Source organism: Pimephales promelas, chromosome 1 (genome assembly GCF_988280905.1).
Source record: "Pimephales promelas chromosome 1, fPimPro1.hap1.1, whole genome shotgun sequence".
Taxonomy (NCBI): domain Eukaryota; kingdom Metazoa; phylum Chordata; class Actinopteri; order Cypriniformes; family Leuciscidae; genus Pimephales; species Pimephales promelas.
In genome coordinates, this window is record NC_142769.1 from 48288625 (window position 1) to 48304842 (window position 16218).

Here is a 16218-nt window from a genome sequence, read left to right on the forward strand (position 1 = left end):
ATAACTTAAATTAAAAATTATGTATACATTACTTCAAATGTCAAACCTTTTGGTCCAGCTGTATGGTTGGTTATTTCCTGAAGGGTTTTTTTGTTGTTTGATTGGACCATATTGGTTGGGGACGCCCACATATGTGGCCTTCAATTTGTTTGGTGTTTTTAGGTGCTGATCTGGTAAGTGTGACGACCAAGACAGTGACTGGAATAGTTGTTTGATGTTTGTTGTTATGGGGATTTTTTTTTATTAAAATGAGGGTCGACGTGAGGGGGGGGTGAATGGGGAAATTTTCTAATTATGGTGTCCTCGTTGTAACATTTAAGAATCGAAAGTGAGTTTGAGTTACTTAACCTAAGTATGAGTAACTACACATAGAATTTCTAGAAAACAGTTCCAGTTGGTTGTAGCATGAAAGCGAATGCAGATACAATGCCTTACAATAAACCAATAACCACACAACCACGTTCCCTTTTTATAATTAATTGTACCGCAAAACCAACTGTTTTCTCCTGGCTGATCGTCGTCGGTGAGTTTCGGTTATAAAAAAACCCCCACTGTAATTTTACAGTGCATATGTTTGTGCATATGTTTGTCGATGACGGCACACTTTCAGATTTTTCCTATGCTTTGACTGAGGTGGGCGTCCCCGATCACCTGACCGTAAAGACTTGGGTTGTAGGGTAAGCCCTTTCCATGGTTGAGTCATGGGAGTTCCCCATTCGACAACAGGCAGCTAGCTGTTATCAGACCTTGTGTGTGGTGTGTGTGTGTCAATTTCTCTCTCTTACAATAAGCTTAAGGATCAGTTTCGGAGTCTGTATTGTTTCCAATATCTATATTACTTATAACGAAAAAACATGTTCTCGTAAAAAACTAGCAGAATAATATGCGAGATGTGGAAATGTAGTACTGAAAAGTTTCGTTTTGCGTTTATGTGTGCGTGTTGTTATAATATGAATGCACACTGAAAAAAATATGATTTGAGTAAGGTCTCACGTGGTTGGTATCACTATTCTGACCAAAGTACGGCGACAAAATACTGTTCAACAGTATAATTTATATCTAATACACAGAGTCCATTTCACTAGCTGACTAACAAGCTGTGGACACTGAATGACTTGCCTGAAGTAAATGTAATGCTACATAGGATATTGTTTACAAGCTGTTTTACTGATGTCTTTTCGCCGTTAAAACACCTGATCGAGCGATTACATGCTTTTCATTGAGTTGTACGGTATCTTTCAACATACCTTCAGATGTTCATTCATTTATTAGGCACGCGCCCCACATTGAAGTGGGTTAGAATTGTATTTTATTCATTGTTTGAATTTCGTGATAAAATGACAACGTTTCTTAGTTTAGTGTGATTATTGGTAGTAAATGGTGGTCAAGCTACAATGCTGTATTTGTCTTGTAAACTCAAGACACACTAAAATTCGTAGGATGAATACTTTACACCCCTAATTACTATTTAATCAAATGTCAGGGAAGAAATATTGTTTTTGTGTCATAAGGTAAGGTGAGGACAACCTCAACAATATTGTGTAACCTCACTCCCCTGATCTCAAGAGGCACTCAAAGTGGGTTGAGTAGGACCGGTTTCACACTAATGTATTTCTCTTGTGCTAAAAACATGCAGGGATATACAAACCCCTTAAACACTTTATCCACCCTGTATTTCGCATGGAGCTTTTTCCCAAGCTACAGTTTTCATATGTGATAGTTGGCTTTCCACACCAGTACGCCAGGCCTGTGTTTATTCAGACACCTCCCCACAATAACTCTCACCATTGTGTGTGAGAGACAGTATCATGGATTTCCTCTCACTGTTGTCCTGCTCACCACCCAAGAGCTCCCAGTGTTGCAGACGGATTTCCTTTAGTTTCTTAAAAACATCCACTTCTCTCTGGGATCCTCAATGTTTCTTATGGGAAAACAAAATCTTAAATATATTTTGTTCTAAAGCAGTTAAATAGTCTTAATAATTTTTATATTAATAATAATAATAAAAAATGTGATTGAGTTGTCCAAACTTATGACTGATACTGTCATGTCAGATTCTTAAATCACAATTTGTCTGATAAAATGCAGTGCTTCTTTCTTCTCTGAAGTCAATTTGACAACCTGTCTGTGATATTATTGATGGCACAGCTGCGAGGCCTGGCTGTTTTTACAGCACTTGTGCTGATTGGATGGAATGAAGCCAAAGTAATAGACCAGGAAAACAAATAGGAGTGAAGTCAAATTCAAAGCACTGATGTTTACCTCTTTATCTCTCTCTACAGTGATCAACGAACACAGAGTCGGCAGAGATGATCGAGTGTTGGTGCTAAACCCTAACTCTTCAGACTTTTGAGAAGTGGTGCTAGATGCTTATTTGACAGGTATGTGTGTGTGTCTCTGTCTGTGAATATTCAGAAACTGGTCTAAGAATGGAGTGTATTACAGGGTCATGATTATTACGATTATTTCAGTCCCCACTAGCAGCTAAATCCTGACTTCCTGAAATATTAGAGAAGCCTTTTTTTATAGGAGTGGGTGGGCTCATATGCACTGTAGGCTCAAAATACACACACAAGCACGCTGACTAAACCTGCTGAGCAAGGAATAGCTCACACACGTACTGTATCCAAACAATCTCAATACTGCCGTATGCATATATTTCTGTGGACTAATTATGCCTCCTCACCAAGATTACACCTTAAACACTGCATTGAAGTGTTAAAGGCTTGTAAATTTCCCCAGAAAGTGTTACTCTGTATGCTGGGTTAACTAGCCCGGGACTAACTCGTCAGGTTATACAGCATTTTATCGATGGCAAGTTTTGCATATGTGGCCTATTTTATTGTAATAAATGTGTGTGTGTTTTGTGCTATAAGAAAGTGCCTGTCACACTTGAAACGCTGTTGCCAAGTCCATAATTAGTGTGTGCTAGGCGTCTTTTGCTGTATGGGCATATATGCGCGTGTGCCAAGCAATTTCAATCGAGTGTGTGCACGCACGCTTGCCAATGTTTGTGCATTCAGCTTGCGCCTGGCGTGCCATGTGTGTTCAGAATGCGTGGGAAGCTCAGTGTGTTCGCATGCGTGGGTGTTTCATGGGAGCACAGCCGGTCTTCTTACTTTGGAGTCTCCCTAAAGAACACTTTAATTTTAGACCCGTCTTTTTCCCCTAATCTGTCCATCCATCCTGTTCAAGCCTTCTGCTGTTCCTTTCCTCCCTCCACCCCTTGCTCTTTCTTTCTGTCCTTTCCTCTCTCCATCACGCCTGGCCTAATGAGATTAACCTCAGTGCCTCTCTTGTCGCACACACACACTCATGCACATGCAAATAATCAAACTCAAGCAACACAAGTACACACACTCCTTTATATACACATGCACACAGACACCGCTGGCTTGACTCCAGGACTTTGCTCTGCTCGTCCCCTCCCTTCTATCACTCTCACCCTCTGCCAAGAGGCCTCGGGAAGGGTTATAATGACCTCAGTGTGCTCACCCTATAGGTGAACTCCCACAAGTCCATCTGTGCACCCTTTCCTCCCATTCGAATACAGAAGAGCACTGCCCCCTAGAGGTTACAAGTGGTACTGACGTTCTGGAGGGTTCCTTTGTTAATCGCTGCCTTCGGGCCAAACACTCATACAGACTACAAAGGATGTGTTTTCCCCCTGTCTTTAATAGATTTGGCTGTATTTGTGCCTCACCCCCTTATGTCCCATCTCTCCTCTTTTCTTTCTTTCTCCAGTTGGCAGGGGTAGCAGTAAACAGCTTCTCCTTCGTGTTGGTGAGTGGCCCTCTCTGTTTTGCAGTGGAGGGCTTCAAACTCACAGCTAGTGTGGTGAGTAACCATGTGTACTGTTCTCTTGGTATTTTAGATCAAAATATTTGGTGCATCTTTGCATATAACATCATTTTGTAATCTTAACACTTCAGTGTAGCCACTAAATATCGAGATTAGATGTCAAATGGAAGAGCAAAGACATTTAAGGCAGCATCATGGCTTAGTAGTTAAATAGTTTAGTGTCACAAGCACTTAACTCCTTGCAATCTTTCCAGCATGTAGGGAAGTATTTGTGCGGCACTGACAGATGTATTGGCTGATATATTGGAGATGTGTAGGATATTACATAAATTGTCTTTTATAGTCTAGGCTGGATGCATCACACACCAGAACAGTTCACCGGGTGCAGCACACGGGACCCTTTTCCTCTGGACGGACTCAACCGGGGACCATGGGCTCCCGTGGGCAGCCGCGCCTGGCCACCTCCCTCCAGGTAATCATTAGGGCCTCGTTATGCTTTTAGTTAATGCACTGATAAAGTCGTGTTAACAGAGCTATCAAAAGGAATGATCAAAGACAAAAAAAACATTCTCTTGATAGGTGCTTACCTGGTGTCAGTCAGCACCAGTTCATCTCCCATATGCCACCAAGTCACATGACTGGCCTAAACCAGCCTAGTAAATTTTTAAACAATGGGTGAGTGTCTTAAGCTTTATTGTTGTTTTACAAACACTTCTGGCAAAACGTGCAACTTGCGTTGTAAGTTGGCTAATGTGTCTTTTGTATTTCCAGTCCTTTACATCGAGGGGATAAGCAAGAAATGCCTCAGGCTTTGTTGCCAGGATTACAAAGGATGCCCCCTGCTCCTCCAAGACCTTGGGAATCAACCAGAACTGGCCAGGGCTATGAGCCATTGCCCGGTGAAAACCACAACCGACTACACAATGGCTACAATGCAGGGCCTCCTGCACACCTCACAGCTCGAGCCAATCAGCTACTGAAGGTGAATTTTGTATTTCATTACTTTTCATTTTACCTTTGTTACATGAATGATGTTCTTATAGTAAGAAAATAACTAGCTTTAATTTACACGTTTGAATGTGTAGCACTGTAGCCCACTTAATTGAATATTAGGGTTAAGAGTACTCTTACCAAACTCTCTCTCTCTGTTTCACCTCAAGTATGGTGCTCCTCAACCTCAGTTCACAGCCCATGGCTCACGGCCCATGCCTCCATTACCTGATATATGGACTCAAGCCCAGACTCAGCAGCCACCCAGAGGACCTCACTCTCATTCTGGACAGTTAAAACGGCCTGGGCCACCTCTGGGAGAGCACTCTGTCATTCAGCATACCCCTGCTCTATCTTTACACCGACCCATGGAGGACTGCCCTGGTCCAAGCAAGAGAAAGAAGAGCTCTGGGTCTGAGCAGGTTGGTAATGTCTTTATGGCCTCACCTATGCAAGTTCTGTCTTAAATCTCCTTTAACAAAAGCCCTCTCTTTTTCTGTTTCTTATATCAGGCTCCTCATTCAGCCATGCAGCGTTTACCTGGGCAACCTGTACATTTGAATCAGCAGCCATCCTCTCACTACCCCTCTCCCAAACCTGGATTTTGGAGCCCACTGCACAAAGGAGGAGCACCCTGGAACCCAAATGACCGCAAAAGTGGGCAGATTGATTTCCAGGTAAGTCATCGCTGATCTGAATTTTAATATTCAGTGATATTTTCTTCTATTGTGTCAGTTTAATATATGTCATCATCTGTCACATTTACCCTTATTCCACCCTCGTATTACATGATTTTAGCCATTTTTTTCCACTTGCCAACAGTTAATGGAGATCTTGTCAAAGAGTAAAAATTGTTGGCAAGTCTATTTAGCAGGTTAAAAATCTGGACTTGTTTACGATTCACTACTCGTGTAGTGTAATTTTTTTTTAATGCTCTATTCCCAGGATTCAGCCAAACCAGGAATTGGAAGTTTCCCATATAAACCGCCTTCCTTGACTCCATCAAACATGTCTTCACCCACCATTCCCCCCACAAGAGGTTGCGGACAAAGCAGGGGTCCTCAATTACCACAGTCCCACAAGACCAGTCCATCACAGTCTCTTGGGCCACCTTCACAGAGTCCTCACGCCCATCATTCTACATACCCCTACCCCAACAACAGACCTTCAGCTCTGACCCAAGGGCAACCACAGGGTAATACTACACAAAGAGGACGTGATTCTGTTGTGAGTTCTTTGGATAGACATGCTCCTCCACCACCTACATCCTCATCATCACTGCGGGCAGATAGGGAGCGCCCTGCACCCTCACCAGCAAACCACACCACTGTGCCTTACAGTCACTCCCAGTTCCAGCCTCACCCAGGGCTGATCCATTCCACCAGCCCATCAGCCAGCAACCAGGCCACAGTACCTCAGCACAACCCCAACAAACCCTGGAAGAACCAGGTAATTAGCACAGAGAATTAAATAATGGGAATCACACAGATTCAACTTATATTAATGGGATAGTTCACCCAAAAAATTAGTTCTGTCATTAATTGCTCACCCTCATGTCGTTCCTAACCCGCAAGACCTTTGTTCATCTTCGAAACACACATTAAGATATTTTTTTGATAAAATCCGAGAGCTCTCTGACCCCTCCATTGATGGCAATTTAACTACCACTTTCAAGGCCCAGAAAGGTAGTGAAGTTATCTTTAAAAATAGTTCAACCTTAATTTTATGAAGTGACGAAAATACATTTTGTGCGCAATAAACTACGTCTGAGTTCTCCGTCAGAACGCTCATTATTGGCCAAGCTCTTGCATTAGCACCACACGCATTTGTCATGATGCTCATGTGAACAGCATCGGCTTAATACAGAACCGGTGTTCTGAAGTAGAACCTGGAAGCGCTGCACTGTATTTACAGCGTAAACTGACATAGACGAGAAAAAATTGTTGAATAAAGTTGTTATTTTTGTTTGTTTTTTGCGCACAAAGTATTCTCGTCCCTTCTAAAAATTAAGGTTCAACCACTGTAGTCACATGGACTATTTTATGACAAGAGTTATAATTTTTTCGGTGAACTAACCCTTTAACCAAAACCTGGCGCTGGTGCATTTAATTATTAACTTGATAATTACTACCTGACTAATATTACTAAATAGCATGATATGCAACATATAAATGTTATCTATCATTTTGGGACCTGTTTTGTTGACTCTAATATTCTTTTTCCCTTAGGAGTCACGTGACATTTCAGTAACAGGGGATTCTCAGGTTGTCGCACGCCTTTCTCAGGCACAGAATAAGGTTGTTGGGGGCGACCAGGATCCAGGGACGCCCAAACGTGTGAGTCCTTCTCAGGCCCCTGTTCGAAAACCTGTCATTACCCCAAACCTGGAAACTCCTCGTCCACCTTGCTCCCTGGGACTTTACACCAATTTTGGAGGTATCCCTACAATGAGCTCTGCACCCCCTACCACCACCTCCATCCCCAGCACCATAAGCAGTTGGAGAGGAACTGATTCTTCAGTGCTAATTTCAAACCCAAACCATGTATCCATGATTGGTAAAAATCTGCCACATCCAGGGTATCAGGGTGTCCACCCTGGTGTTGGAACCCTTCCACGCCCATATATTGGGGCACAATCTCAGATTCAGCAGTCCACTCTTCCTCCCACAGGACAAGGTAGACATAACTACACCCCAGTGTCCTCTACTTTCTCCACCCTAAACTCAGGGCTTCAGAGATCAGGGGAGAGCGTCATCACCAGCAAGACCTCTAGCACTCTCCAACAAGCCGTCATTTCACCTTTACATCACCCTCAACCTTCAGCACACATAAAAGTTAATTCTGCCCTCCAGCCAAGATCCAACAGTTCATGTAACTTAGTGCCCATTCAAGCTTCCCCCTCAATTTCTCAGGCAACTACTACTGTTCCAGCCCCAGTCTACCCAAGGTCCTCTTTGCAAACTGCTGCCTCAAGCTCTCAATCCACTGCTGATGCTTTAAATAAACTTGATGCAGAGTTGCAGGGCCACATGCAAGCAGAAGAGAGAATGAGAGAGCAGGAGGAAAAGAGGAAACAGAATCTAGAGCGACAAGAAGTGGAGACAAAGCCACACGGTGAGTCCGCAATCAGGAGTCTGGAGCGTTTGCTGTCAGGTAGTGCAGCTGAGCCTCTACCTCCTCGTTTGTCTCCAGCCAATGCACCCTCTTCCATCTCACCTCCTAGCCAGAACTCACCACCTTATCCCTGGTTGAGTCGAGGAGGAGTGCCCCAACGTCCTTCTGGAACTGCAACAACCATTAACGAACGACCACGACCACCCCCTCTCACCCCACAGACTGAATATGCCCGTGAGAAGCAAAGGCAGAGAGAGAAATGGAAGAGTGGGGTACCATCTCAGAATCCCACAGGGATTCCCACATACCCCTCAGAGTCAGGTCTCATCAGCCCTTCCCACAACCACACAATGCAATTAAAACCTGAGCCCTCCAAAGATATCACCATGTTGAAAACCTCTCATATCCCTAGTATTTTGGATGCTATTCCCAATCCCCTGCCCCTGCGAGAGCCACCCAAACTTTACCAGGCTTTCCCCAAGGATGTTCGCTCTTCATGCACACAGATCTGCACGCCCGCCAATAGCCTGCAAAAACATATGCCCAGTACAGGACTTGGTAGTCTGGGTAGCAGTGCAAGTAGTTGCAATAGTGACTCTGATGGTGCCCAATTTGAGGAGGAAACTTCTGAGCTCTTGCCTGATGGATTGGCTAACATTATGAAGATGTTGGATGAGTCCATCAAGAAAGAGGAGGAGTTGTATTCTGGTCAGAGAGGGGAACAGACAGTACCAGAACCTCAGTTTTCTACTAATGTGGCACAGATGAAGAGTTATTTATGCGCGCCGGACCTCGTGCCTGCCCTAAAGCAATCTCCAACTGAGGATTATCAACCAGTGAGTCATGCAAGCCCACCTGTGTTAAGTCGGCAAGGTTCCTTGGCATCGCCTTGCAGTCGCACTTCTTCACTTGAGGAAGAAGAGGAGGTCCTTAAGGTCATTCCCAAGTCTGCCAATTCCGTTAGCTTGCAGTCCCAGGGAAGCATTCTTGCCACGACAGGAACCAACTATCGTCATAGTGACTTGGCCAAGCTGTATGGACTTTCGGAGTTAGAGAAAAGTGAGTGTGAGGATGATGAAGATGATGCTGATCGGGAAGATGAAACGCCATCCTGTTCACCACCTCAGCGGCCACATCTCCACCAGACAGGCGTGAACAGCATGTTTAAAAACCTTGCATCTGTTCTTGAGAGCCATAAGTACACCTACCGGGGTGGACCTTTTGGTCGTCCTCCTCCCTCTGCTTTTGTGGGAGTTAAGTACTCTTCGTCACTTTCTCTGGGGCCTGACATTTGCAGGCAACAACAAAGCACTTCTCCCACATCAGGTACAGCCAATCACCCAGGTTTTAGCAGTCCGACGCAAACCCCTGCCTTTAGTAACTCAGGTGAGTCCTTTCCCCTCTCGCCTACAGCTTCGGCATCAGAGAGGAACATAGGGGATAAAATAAGCCAGTCAGATCTTTTGGGCAATGATGATGAGGAAGAGATTTCAGAAGAACCCACAGGAGAGAAGGATTCTGGAACTGTGATAGACTTGTTGGAAAGACGACCAAAACTGACCACCATCTCAGAGTCTTCGCTAGCAGAGCTTGGTCATAGCTATGAGTTGAACAAACACATTCTCCCTTATAAAGACCACTCAAAGGCAGAGTCGCAGGAGATACGCAAACCTGATAAAGAAAAGGACAGACACAGGGAAAGAGAACGAGAGAGGAAACACAAACACAGTAGCAGTAAAAAACATGAGGACAGGAAAGAGAGAAAGAAGAAGCACAGAGAAAGACACAGCGATGCGTCTCTTTTCTCATCCTCATCTTCCAGCTTCAGTCGACGGCACAGGGACGGAAAGTCACACAAGGAAAAGAAGAGCAGGCAGGTGCTGGGTAACCTGGACATTCAAAGTAAGGAGTTTAGGGAGAAGGAACAAGAGCGTGAAGGAGACAAGAAGAGAAGGAAAGAGGGATGTAACCAATCTCAGAGCGAAGGGGAAGAGTGGGCACAAAGGAAAGACAATGACAGCAGCTCAGGGCGTTCCTCTGATCTCCCATCAGCTTCATCAGCATTTTGTTCGGACGACTTTCAGAAACTAAAGGCACTGACAGATGGACCACCCAAAGAACTGAAGATACGCCTCATAAAGGTGGAGAGTGGAGACAGGGAGACATTTATTGCTTCAGAGGTGGAGGAGAAGAGGATTCCTCTAGAGCAAATCACCATTAAGAACACTGCTAGTGAAATCATCAGAGCCTGCAAGTAAGTGATATTTCCATGCAGGACATATTTCTTGCCTGCAGTGGCAAAAGGGCCATTTAAGACCTAATACTTAATGTCTTGTTTTTTCAGGGGAGCTCGTGTGAAGGAGAAATTCAAGGAATCGTACCTCCTACCTGCCTTCTCCGTTAAACCAATTTTGCTCCCAGAAATGCCCATCCCTCGAGAGAAACTCAACCCCCCCACACCTAGTATCTATGTAAGCACTGCAGTAGCATTTTCAGCATCTCCTGCCCCCTTGTGGTCATGTTTTGTTTCACATGCATAGTATCATCTAGTCCAGTAATATTAAGTTTGATGGTATGGTGTATATTAACTCTTACCATGCCAGCCTTTTTTTTTTTCTTTTTTTTTTAGTTGCCAGTTTTTGATCATTTTCAGAAAACTTTCACAGCCTCCTGAATATTTTGTTGAACATCTGAAAATGCAATATATCAAATGAAAAAAACAGATCCTCTGCTTTGACAAAAAAGTATTTTATTCTAGCTAAATGCATTCTTTTTTTTTATCAACACTTGATTTTGGGTGAGTTTCATTTAAAAAAAGCAACATTTTGTACAAAATGCTGAGAAGATTGTTTTTTTTTTACTAAGACTACAAAGTGCATAAGCTATGCTTTGATCGCTTGTTTCTGCTCCTTTTTTTTACTTTTGATATGAAGATTTTGTACTCTTTCAGAAGATGCGTTGTATCGCCCCCTACTGTTAACAGTGAAAACATGGATTGTCTGAAAATTCTGTGAATGTCAAGGAGAGCGTTAATCGCATGTCTTAATGATTAATGACATGTTGGTGTTTCTCTACAGTTGGAAAGTAAAAGAGATGCATTCTCTCCAGTCCTGCTGCAGTTCTGCACCGATTCTAAAAACCCAGTTACTGTCATCCGGGGACTTGCTGGCTCCCTTAGATTAAGTAAGCTCCTGCATATGTCTTATGGATGGACAAAATACAGATTTTCAATTTTGTAACTATATTTGAGTCCAAACAGTTGCTGTTGTTGAAACTAAGTTGCGCTTTTTTCCATTCCTCCTCCTTTATAGATCTTGGTCTGTTTTCAACTAAGTCTTTGGTGGAGGCAAACTCGGAGCATGCAGTAGAAGTTCGGACCCAGGTTCAACAGCCAGCGGATGAGAACTGGGATTCCACTGGCACTGGACAGACCTGGCCCTGCGAGAGCAGCAGGTCACACACAACAATTGCCAAGTATGCCCAGTACCAGGCCTCCAGCTTCCAAGAGAGCTTACAGGTGTGAACACAATCCTACACCATAAGATGCTTGTACAGTGTTTGTTAATTTCCAATGGTGTATTGGTCATTTTGCAAATACTTTAGTCGTTGTTTGTACAGTTTTGATGTAACTATTAAATTACTGGACTTATGATTATGATTACTGGACAGAGTCAAATACATCATGCACTCACCATACTATTGTCTGACCTTGCAGGAAGAAAAGGGCAGTGATAATGAGGAGGAGGAAGATGAGAAATCGGCCTCTAACTCTGAGAATTTGACCAGTAACTCCTCAGCTCCTGGCTTTAGGTAATTTATTGCAAAAATTACCTCAGCACTTAAATCTTGAATTAATCCAAATAATTTCTTTTATTTAAAACAAATTAATTAGAACTATAATAAATCACCCTCCCTGTGTGTGCATGAATAAAGATCTGCTGTTATTAATTGTTTCATTATTTTTACAGTTCAGAGCAGAAATCTGTGGGGAAGATAATTAAATTTGGCACCAATATCGACCTGTCTGATGCCAAAAGGTAAGACCATTATGCATATTTACTTCAACGTGTGCAGCATCTTCTTTTGGAGGAAATGAAAGTCTCTACACAGACAGAAATTACACAACTATGTCTTGATGTACAAGCAATCTGTATTGACTAACTGGTGCTGTCTTGTGCTTTAGATGGAAGCCTCAGCTGCAAGAACTGCAGAAGTTGCCGGCGTTTATGCGCGTTTCTTCCAGTGGGAATATGCTGAGCCATGTTGGCCACACCATTTTGGGAATGAATACAGTACAACTCTACATGAAGGTCCCTGGCTGCCGCACACCAGGTTTGACTCGATCTCAAATAACTTTCTTGATTTATAGTCAACCAAGGATGCATTAGTCTGCTTGGGTGAGTAGTTCTTTATTGATGTTTGATGCTTGTGCCATCAGGACACCAGGAGAACAATAACTTTTGTTCCGTAAATATCAATATTGGACCTGGAGACTGTGAGTGGTTTTGTGTCCATGACGACTACTGGGAGGCCATCAGTGATTTCTGTGAAAAGTAAGAACTTAAAACATGCAAAATCTGTCTTTTTAAGCCAAAACTCTGTCAAAATAACACATACTATTGTTTGGCTATGAATTTTAACCACGAAATATATTAAGTTTGTGAACTAATTTTCTCTCAGGCATGGAGTGGACTACCTGACAGGATCATGGTGGCCGGTTCTGGATGACTTGTACCGCTCTAATATCCCTGTGTACCGGTTCATCCAAAGGCCAGGAGATCTGGTTTGGATCAACGCAGGCACCGTACACTGGGTTCAAGCCGTAGGATGGTGCAACAACATTGCTTGGAATGTGGGACCTGTCAACTGTGAGTAACCTACACACTGACTGACCTTGTAACCTTACAATTTTTCAATGATAAAAAAGAAACTGTCATTATGGTTACATTAAATGGTTGCAACAAAATTTGTAAAACTAAAATTTCTTAGCCAGGGCACATAAATGTAAAAAGCTTTTTTGCTAGACCTTTATCTTTTGTGTTTGTAGCATATCAGTACCAGTTGGCTTTAGAGAGATTTGAGTGGAACGAAGTGAAGAAAGTGAAATCCATCGTTCCCATGATTCACGTGTCCTGGAATGTGGCACGCAACGTCAAAGTCAGCGATCCAGACACTTACAAGATGATCAAGTGAGTATGCAGAGACTCTTTTTTACCAAGTTACACCACAATTAAGTCGGACGGACATTTCATAAATGTTTGTTTTTTTCAGACACTGTCTCCTTCAGTCTATTAAGCACATTCAGATCCTGAGGGACCAGCTGGTGGCATCAGGAAAGAAGATCTCCTACCAGAGCAGAGTGAAGGATGAGCCGGCCTACTACTGTAACGAGTGTGATGTGAGTCGAATGTTGTGCTACATAGTTAATATAAAATATTGGCTGGTTCTGCGTAGAAAAAGATAGTACCAGTATGCAAAAACAAAACATTAGACCTGCAGAATTATGTTCTAAAAAAAAGAATATTTAGCATGTAGCTGTGTCATCTCTGGTTATGAAATAATGCAGCTTTAGCTGTGTAATCTCTGGTTATGAAATAATGCAGCTTTTAGTTAATTTGGCACAACCGAACAAGTAATTTCTGCATCACTTGCAGTCATTATTTTTGCACTTCCTTTTGGTGTCACTAGAGGCCCAGGAATTGCACCCTTCAACTTCTAAAGTGGATCTGTTATGTTTTTGTTTTGTTTTTTGTACATTTCCTTTTGTGTGTAATATAGCTGTTTTTGCATGTTAAGAATCTGCAAAGCAGACCGTCCATGCTAAAAGTTCAAAGGGATTGAATCTCTACAATAGAGAACTGCTTTAACGCTTTATTTGTAGTCTTGCTATTATTATTGTGACGTAGCTACGTCACCAAATAGGCCATTTGCAAAATATCCGTCTACTGGCTATTTTGGGTAGCCCTCAAACAAAGGTAGTTATAAGTCCAGGGAGATTTTATCACTGTCAAGGAAAGGGGTTGTTTTTTGGACTGTAAGTGCAAAACATCACATGGACTTCCAATCGCAGAGGAATTGAAGAATCAGTGTTTAAAATGCTGAGGAACAGTGTTAACAATACATTTTAATCACAACCTTTTGTTATGTTCTCACCATTTTAATAATGTCTGCTTCTGAACGGTGCCTGGGTGCATTTCCCGAAAGCATCGTTAGCCGACTATGGTCGCAAGTTCCTTTTGTTATAAGTTTATTTCAATGAGTCAGTGTTGCCCAATGAACATTCGCAAACAACATCGCAAAGTTGTGTGTTTGGAACGACAGCTCTCGACCTGTGGCTAGGAGCAGAGTGTCTTGTTTGTATGACATTTGGACTTCATAAATCCTTACCGAGAGCAAAATAACAAGCTAGCTGACATTCAGTACAAGCTTTATATCTTTTATTTTGAATATATACAAATGTAATTTACGTATCTTCATTTGTCAAGAAATCTAAAGCACCGTTCTTGAAGTACGTAAGAACGAGCCTATGATTGAATCTGGAAATAAAGCAAAATAACTGAGAAAAATTACAATTAGTCCTCAGATGTTATGTCTGTAAATTAAATGAATTTTCGCATTAACTCTTGATTGATTAAAATAAGTTATTACTCTCCACTACCTGCGTGACATCATTAACCAACATGGTTAAACGTCTGTTTCATAAAACCGTATTTGCGCAAATTTGCCGTGACTAGCTAGTTGATTTCATGTATCGCATTATGGCAGTTGAGCAGTGAGTTGGGTAGTAGGGAAATGCACCCCTGTTAATGCAGGGCACTGTTGTATTTTTTTGTATTTATGGCGTGATGTAAAGAAATTACAGTTACAAGTAGCATCGCTTAAAATTCAAGATGCACCGGTCGGCTGACCATAAATCTTTTTTTAGTTTTATTTTGGCTGATCTCTGTTTCACACTTCCACACAAACTGCATGGCAATCATTTCCTCAATGTCATTTGTGTGGAAATACTACAGTCTGTTAACTGGACACAGGCTAGAAATGGGATGCACCAAAGACAGATGCAAAGGAGAATACAGATGCTCCAGCAGAGCAAATACTGTACCAGGCACAACAAGCCTGCTGTTCATGATGCTCGAACTAGAGGAAGAAAATATAACCCCCCCACCCCCAATTCAATATTTATATGTATGCATTTCTGAAGGGATCTGCCGTTTCATAATCATCTCTTACTGTCAGAGAGTGAATTTGCATTTTTATTCAGTCTACTGTTTAAATTCAGCATAATTTCACAAACCTAAATTCAAACCATTCTGGTTTGGCTTTTGTCAAGTCATCTGTATTTATATAGTGCTTTATACAATACACAGATTTGTTTCAAAGCAGCTTTCCAGTGATTACAAGAAAACTATTCATTTCGGCTAGCAAGTTAGAGAAAAGAGAGAGAGAAAAAATTGGGAGAAACCAGGCTCAATCAAGAGGGCCAGTTCTCCTCTGGCCACTGAACGAACACAGTGTGATGTTTCAGGCTGCATCACAAGTCAGAATTAGCATTCAAATATTTATCTAGTTCCTTTTGCTTGAAGATCAATTCATCACTCTGGTATGGAGCCAAAGCTGAAGGCCATAGGGTCTGTGCGGAGGACCTGCCGATGACTGTCATGTCGATGAGGCCTTCACAGGGGATTGTCTAGTTGACACGGTCCCTGCTGACATTCAGGGCTGTGTTTTGGTCGTGTCTAGATGCAGGTCCACCATCTGACCTGGATATGGACCGAATACGGCTGACTACGGTAACCTTGGGATGAGGATGAGACAGACAGACTAACATTAGCGTAGATGCCATTCTTCTTATGATGTAACAAGTACATCGGGTGTTATAGGAAGGGTTCTTGGTTCCGGTTGACCTGGTTTATGTTATGCAGCCTAACATTCATTTAACTGATTTGAATAATATGAATTGATAATGTGTTGTGTATGCCAGGTTAAAGAGATGTTTTTAGTCTAGATTTAAACTGACAAGAGTGTGTCTGCTTCCCGAACAAGGCTAGGAAGACTATTCCAGGGTTTGGGTGCTAAATGGGAAAAGGATCTACTGCCTGCAGATGATGTTGGTATTATTGGCCAGAATTTGGAGATCACAATAGATATGACGGACTATAACCCCTTTCGAACTGGGTAGTTCTAGGAACTAGCTAGCGGAGTGGTTCACAGAGAACAAAATGTTCCCTTGGTCCATTTTCCTGGTTGGATTCGCACCTCCAGCAGGAACTCTGAAGTGACGTAAACTGCGCTTGTTGTGACTTTTATTTTGAC

General features: G+C 42.5%; 1 protein-coding gene across 6 annotated transcripts in view; it reads left to right on the plus strand.

Annotated features, from left to right (window-relative positions):
- kdm6ba (lysine (K)-specific demethylase 6B, a) overlaps positions 1-16218 on the plus strand; it is an 89753-nt gene that overhangs the window by 68078 nt on the left and 5457 nt on the right. For all 6 annotated transcript variants that reach the window (XM_039658533.2, XM_039658535.2, XM_089130870.1 and 3 more), the window contains 19 exons: positions 2283-2381; positions 3745-3837; positions 4145-4273; positions 4381-4476; positions 4573-4783; positions 4962-5213; positions 5304-5468; positions 5737-6240; positions 7020-10159; positions 10250-10376; positions 10983-11088; positions 11217-11422; positions 11621-11715; positions 11874-11942; positions 12089-12237; positions 12344-12458; positions 12586-12773; positions 12953-13094; positions 13177-13303. In XM_039658533.2, coding sequence (XP_039514467.2) covers positions 4155-4273; positions 4381-4476; positions 4573-4783; positions 4962-5213; positions 5304-5468; positions 5737-6240; positions 7020-10159; positions 10250-10376; positions 10983-11088; positions 11217-11422; positions 11621-11715; positions 11874-11942; positions 12089-12237; positions 12344-12458; positions 12586-12773; positions 12953-13094; positions 13177-13303 — 5811 coding nt within the window. In that variant the 5' untranslated portion in view covers positions 2283-2381; positions 3745-3837; positions 4145-4154. The remainder of the gene's footprint in view (positions 1-2282; positions 2382-3744; positions 3838-4144; positions 4274-4380; positions 4477-4572; positions 4784-4961; positions 5214-5303; positions 5469-5736; positions 6241-7019; positions 10160-10249; positions 10377-10982; positions 11089-11216; positions 11423-11620; positions 11716-11873; positions 11943-12088; positions 12238-12343; positions 12459-12585; positions 12774-12952; positions 13095-13176; positions 13304-16218) is intronic.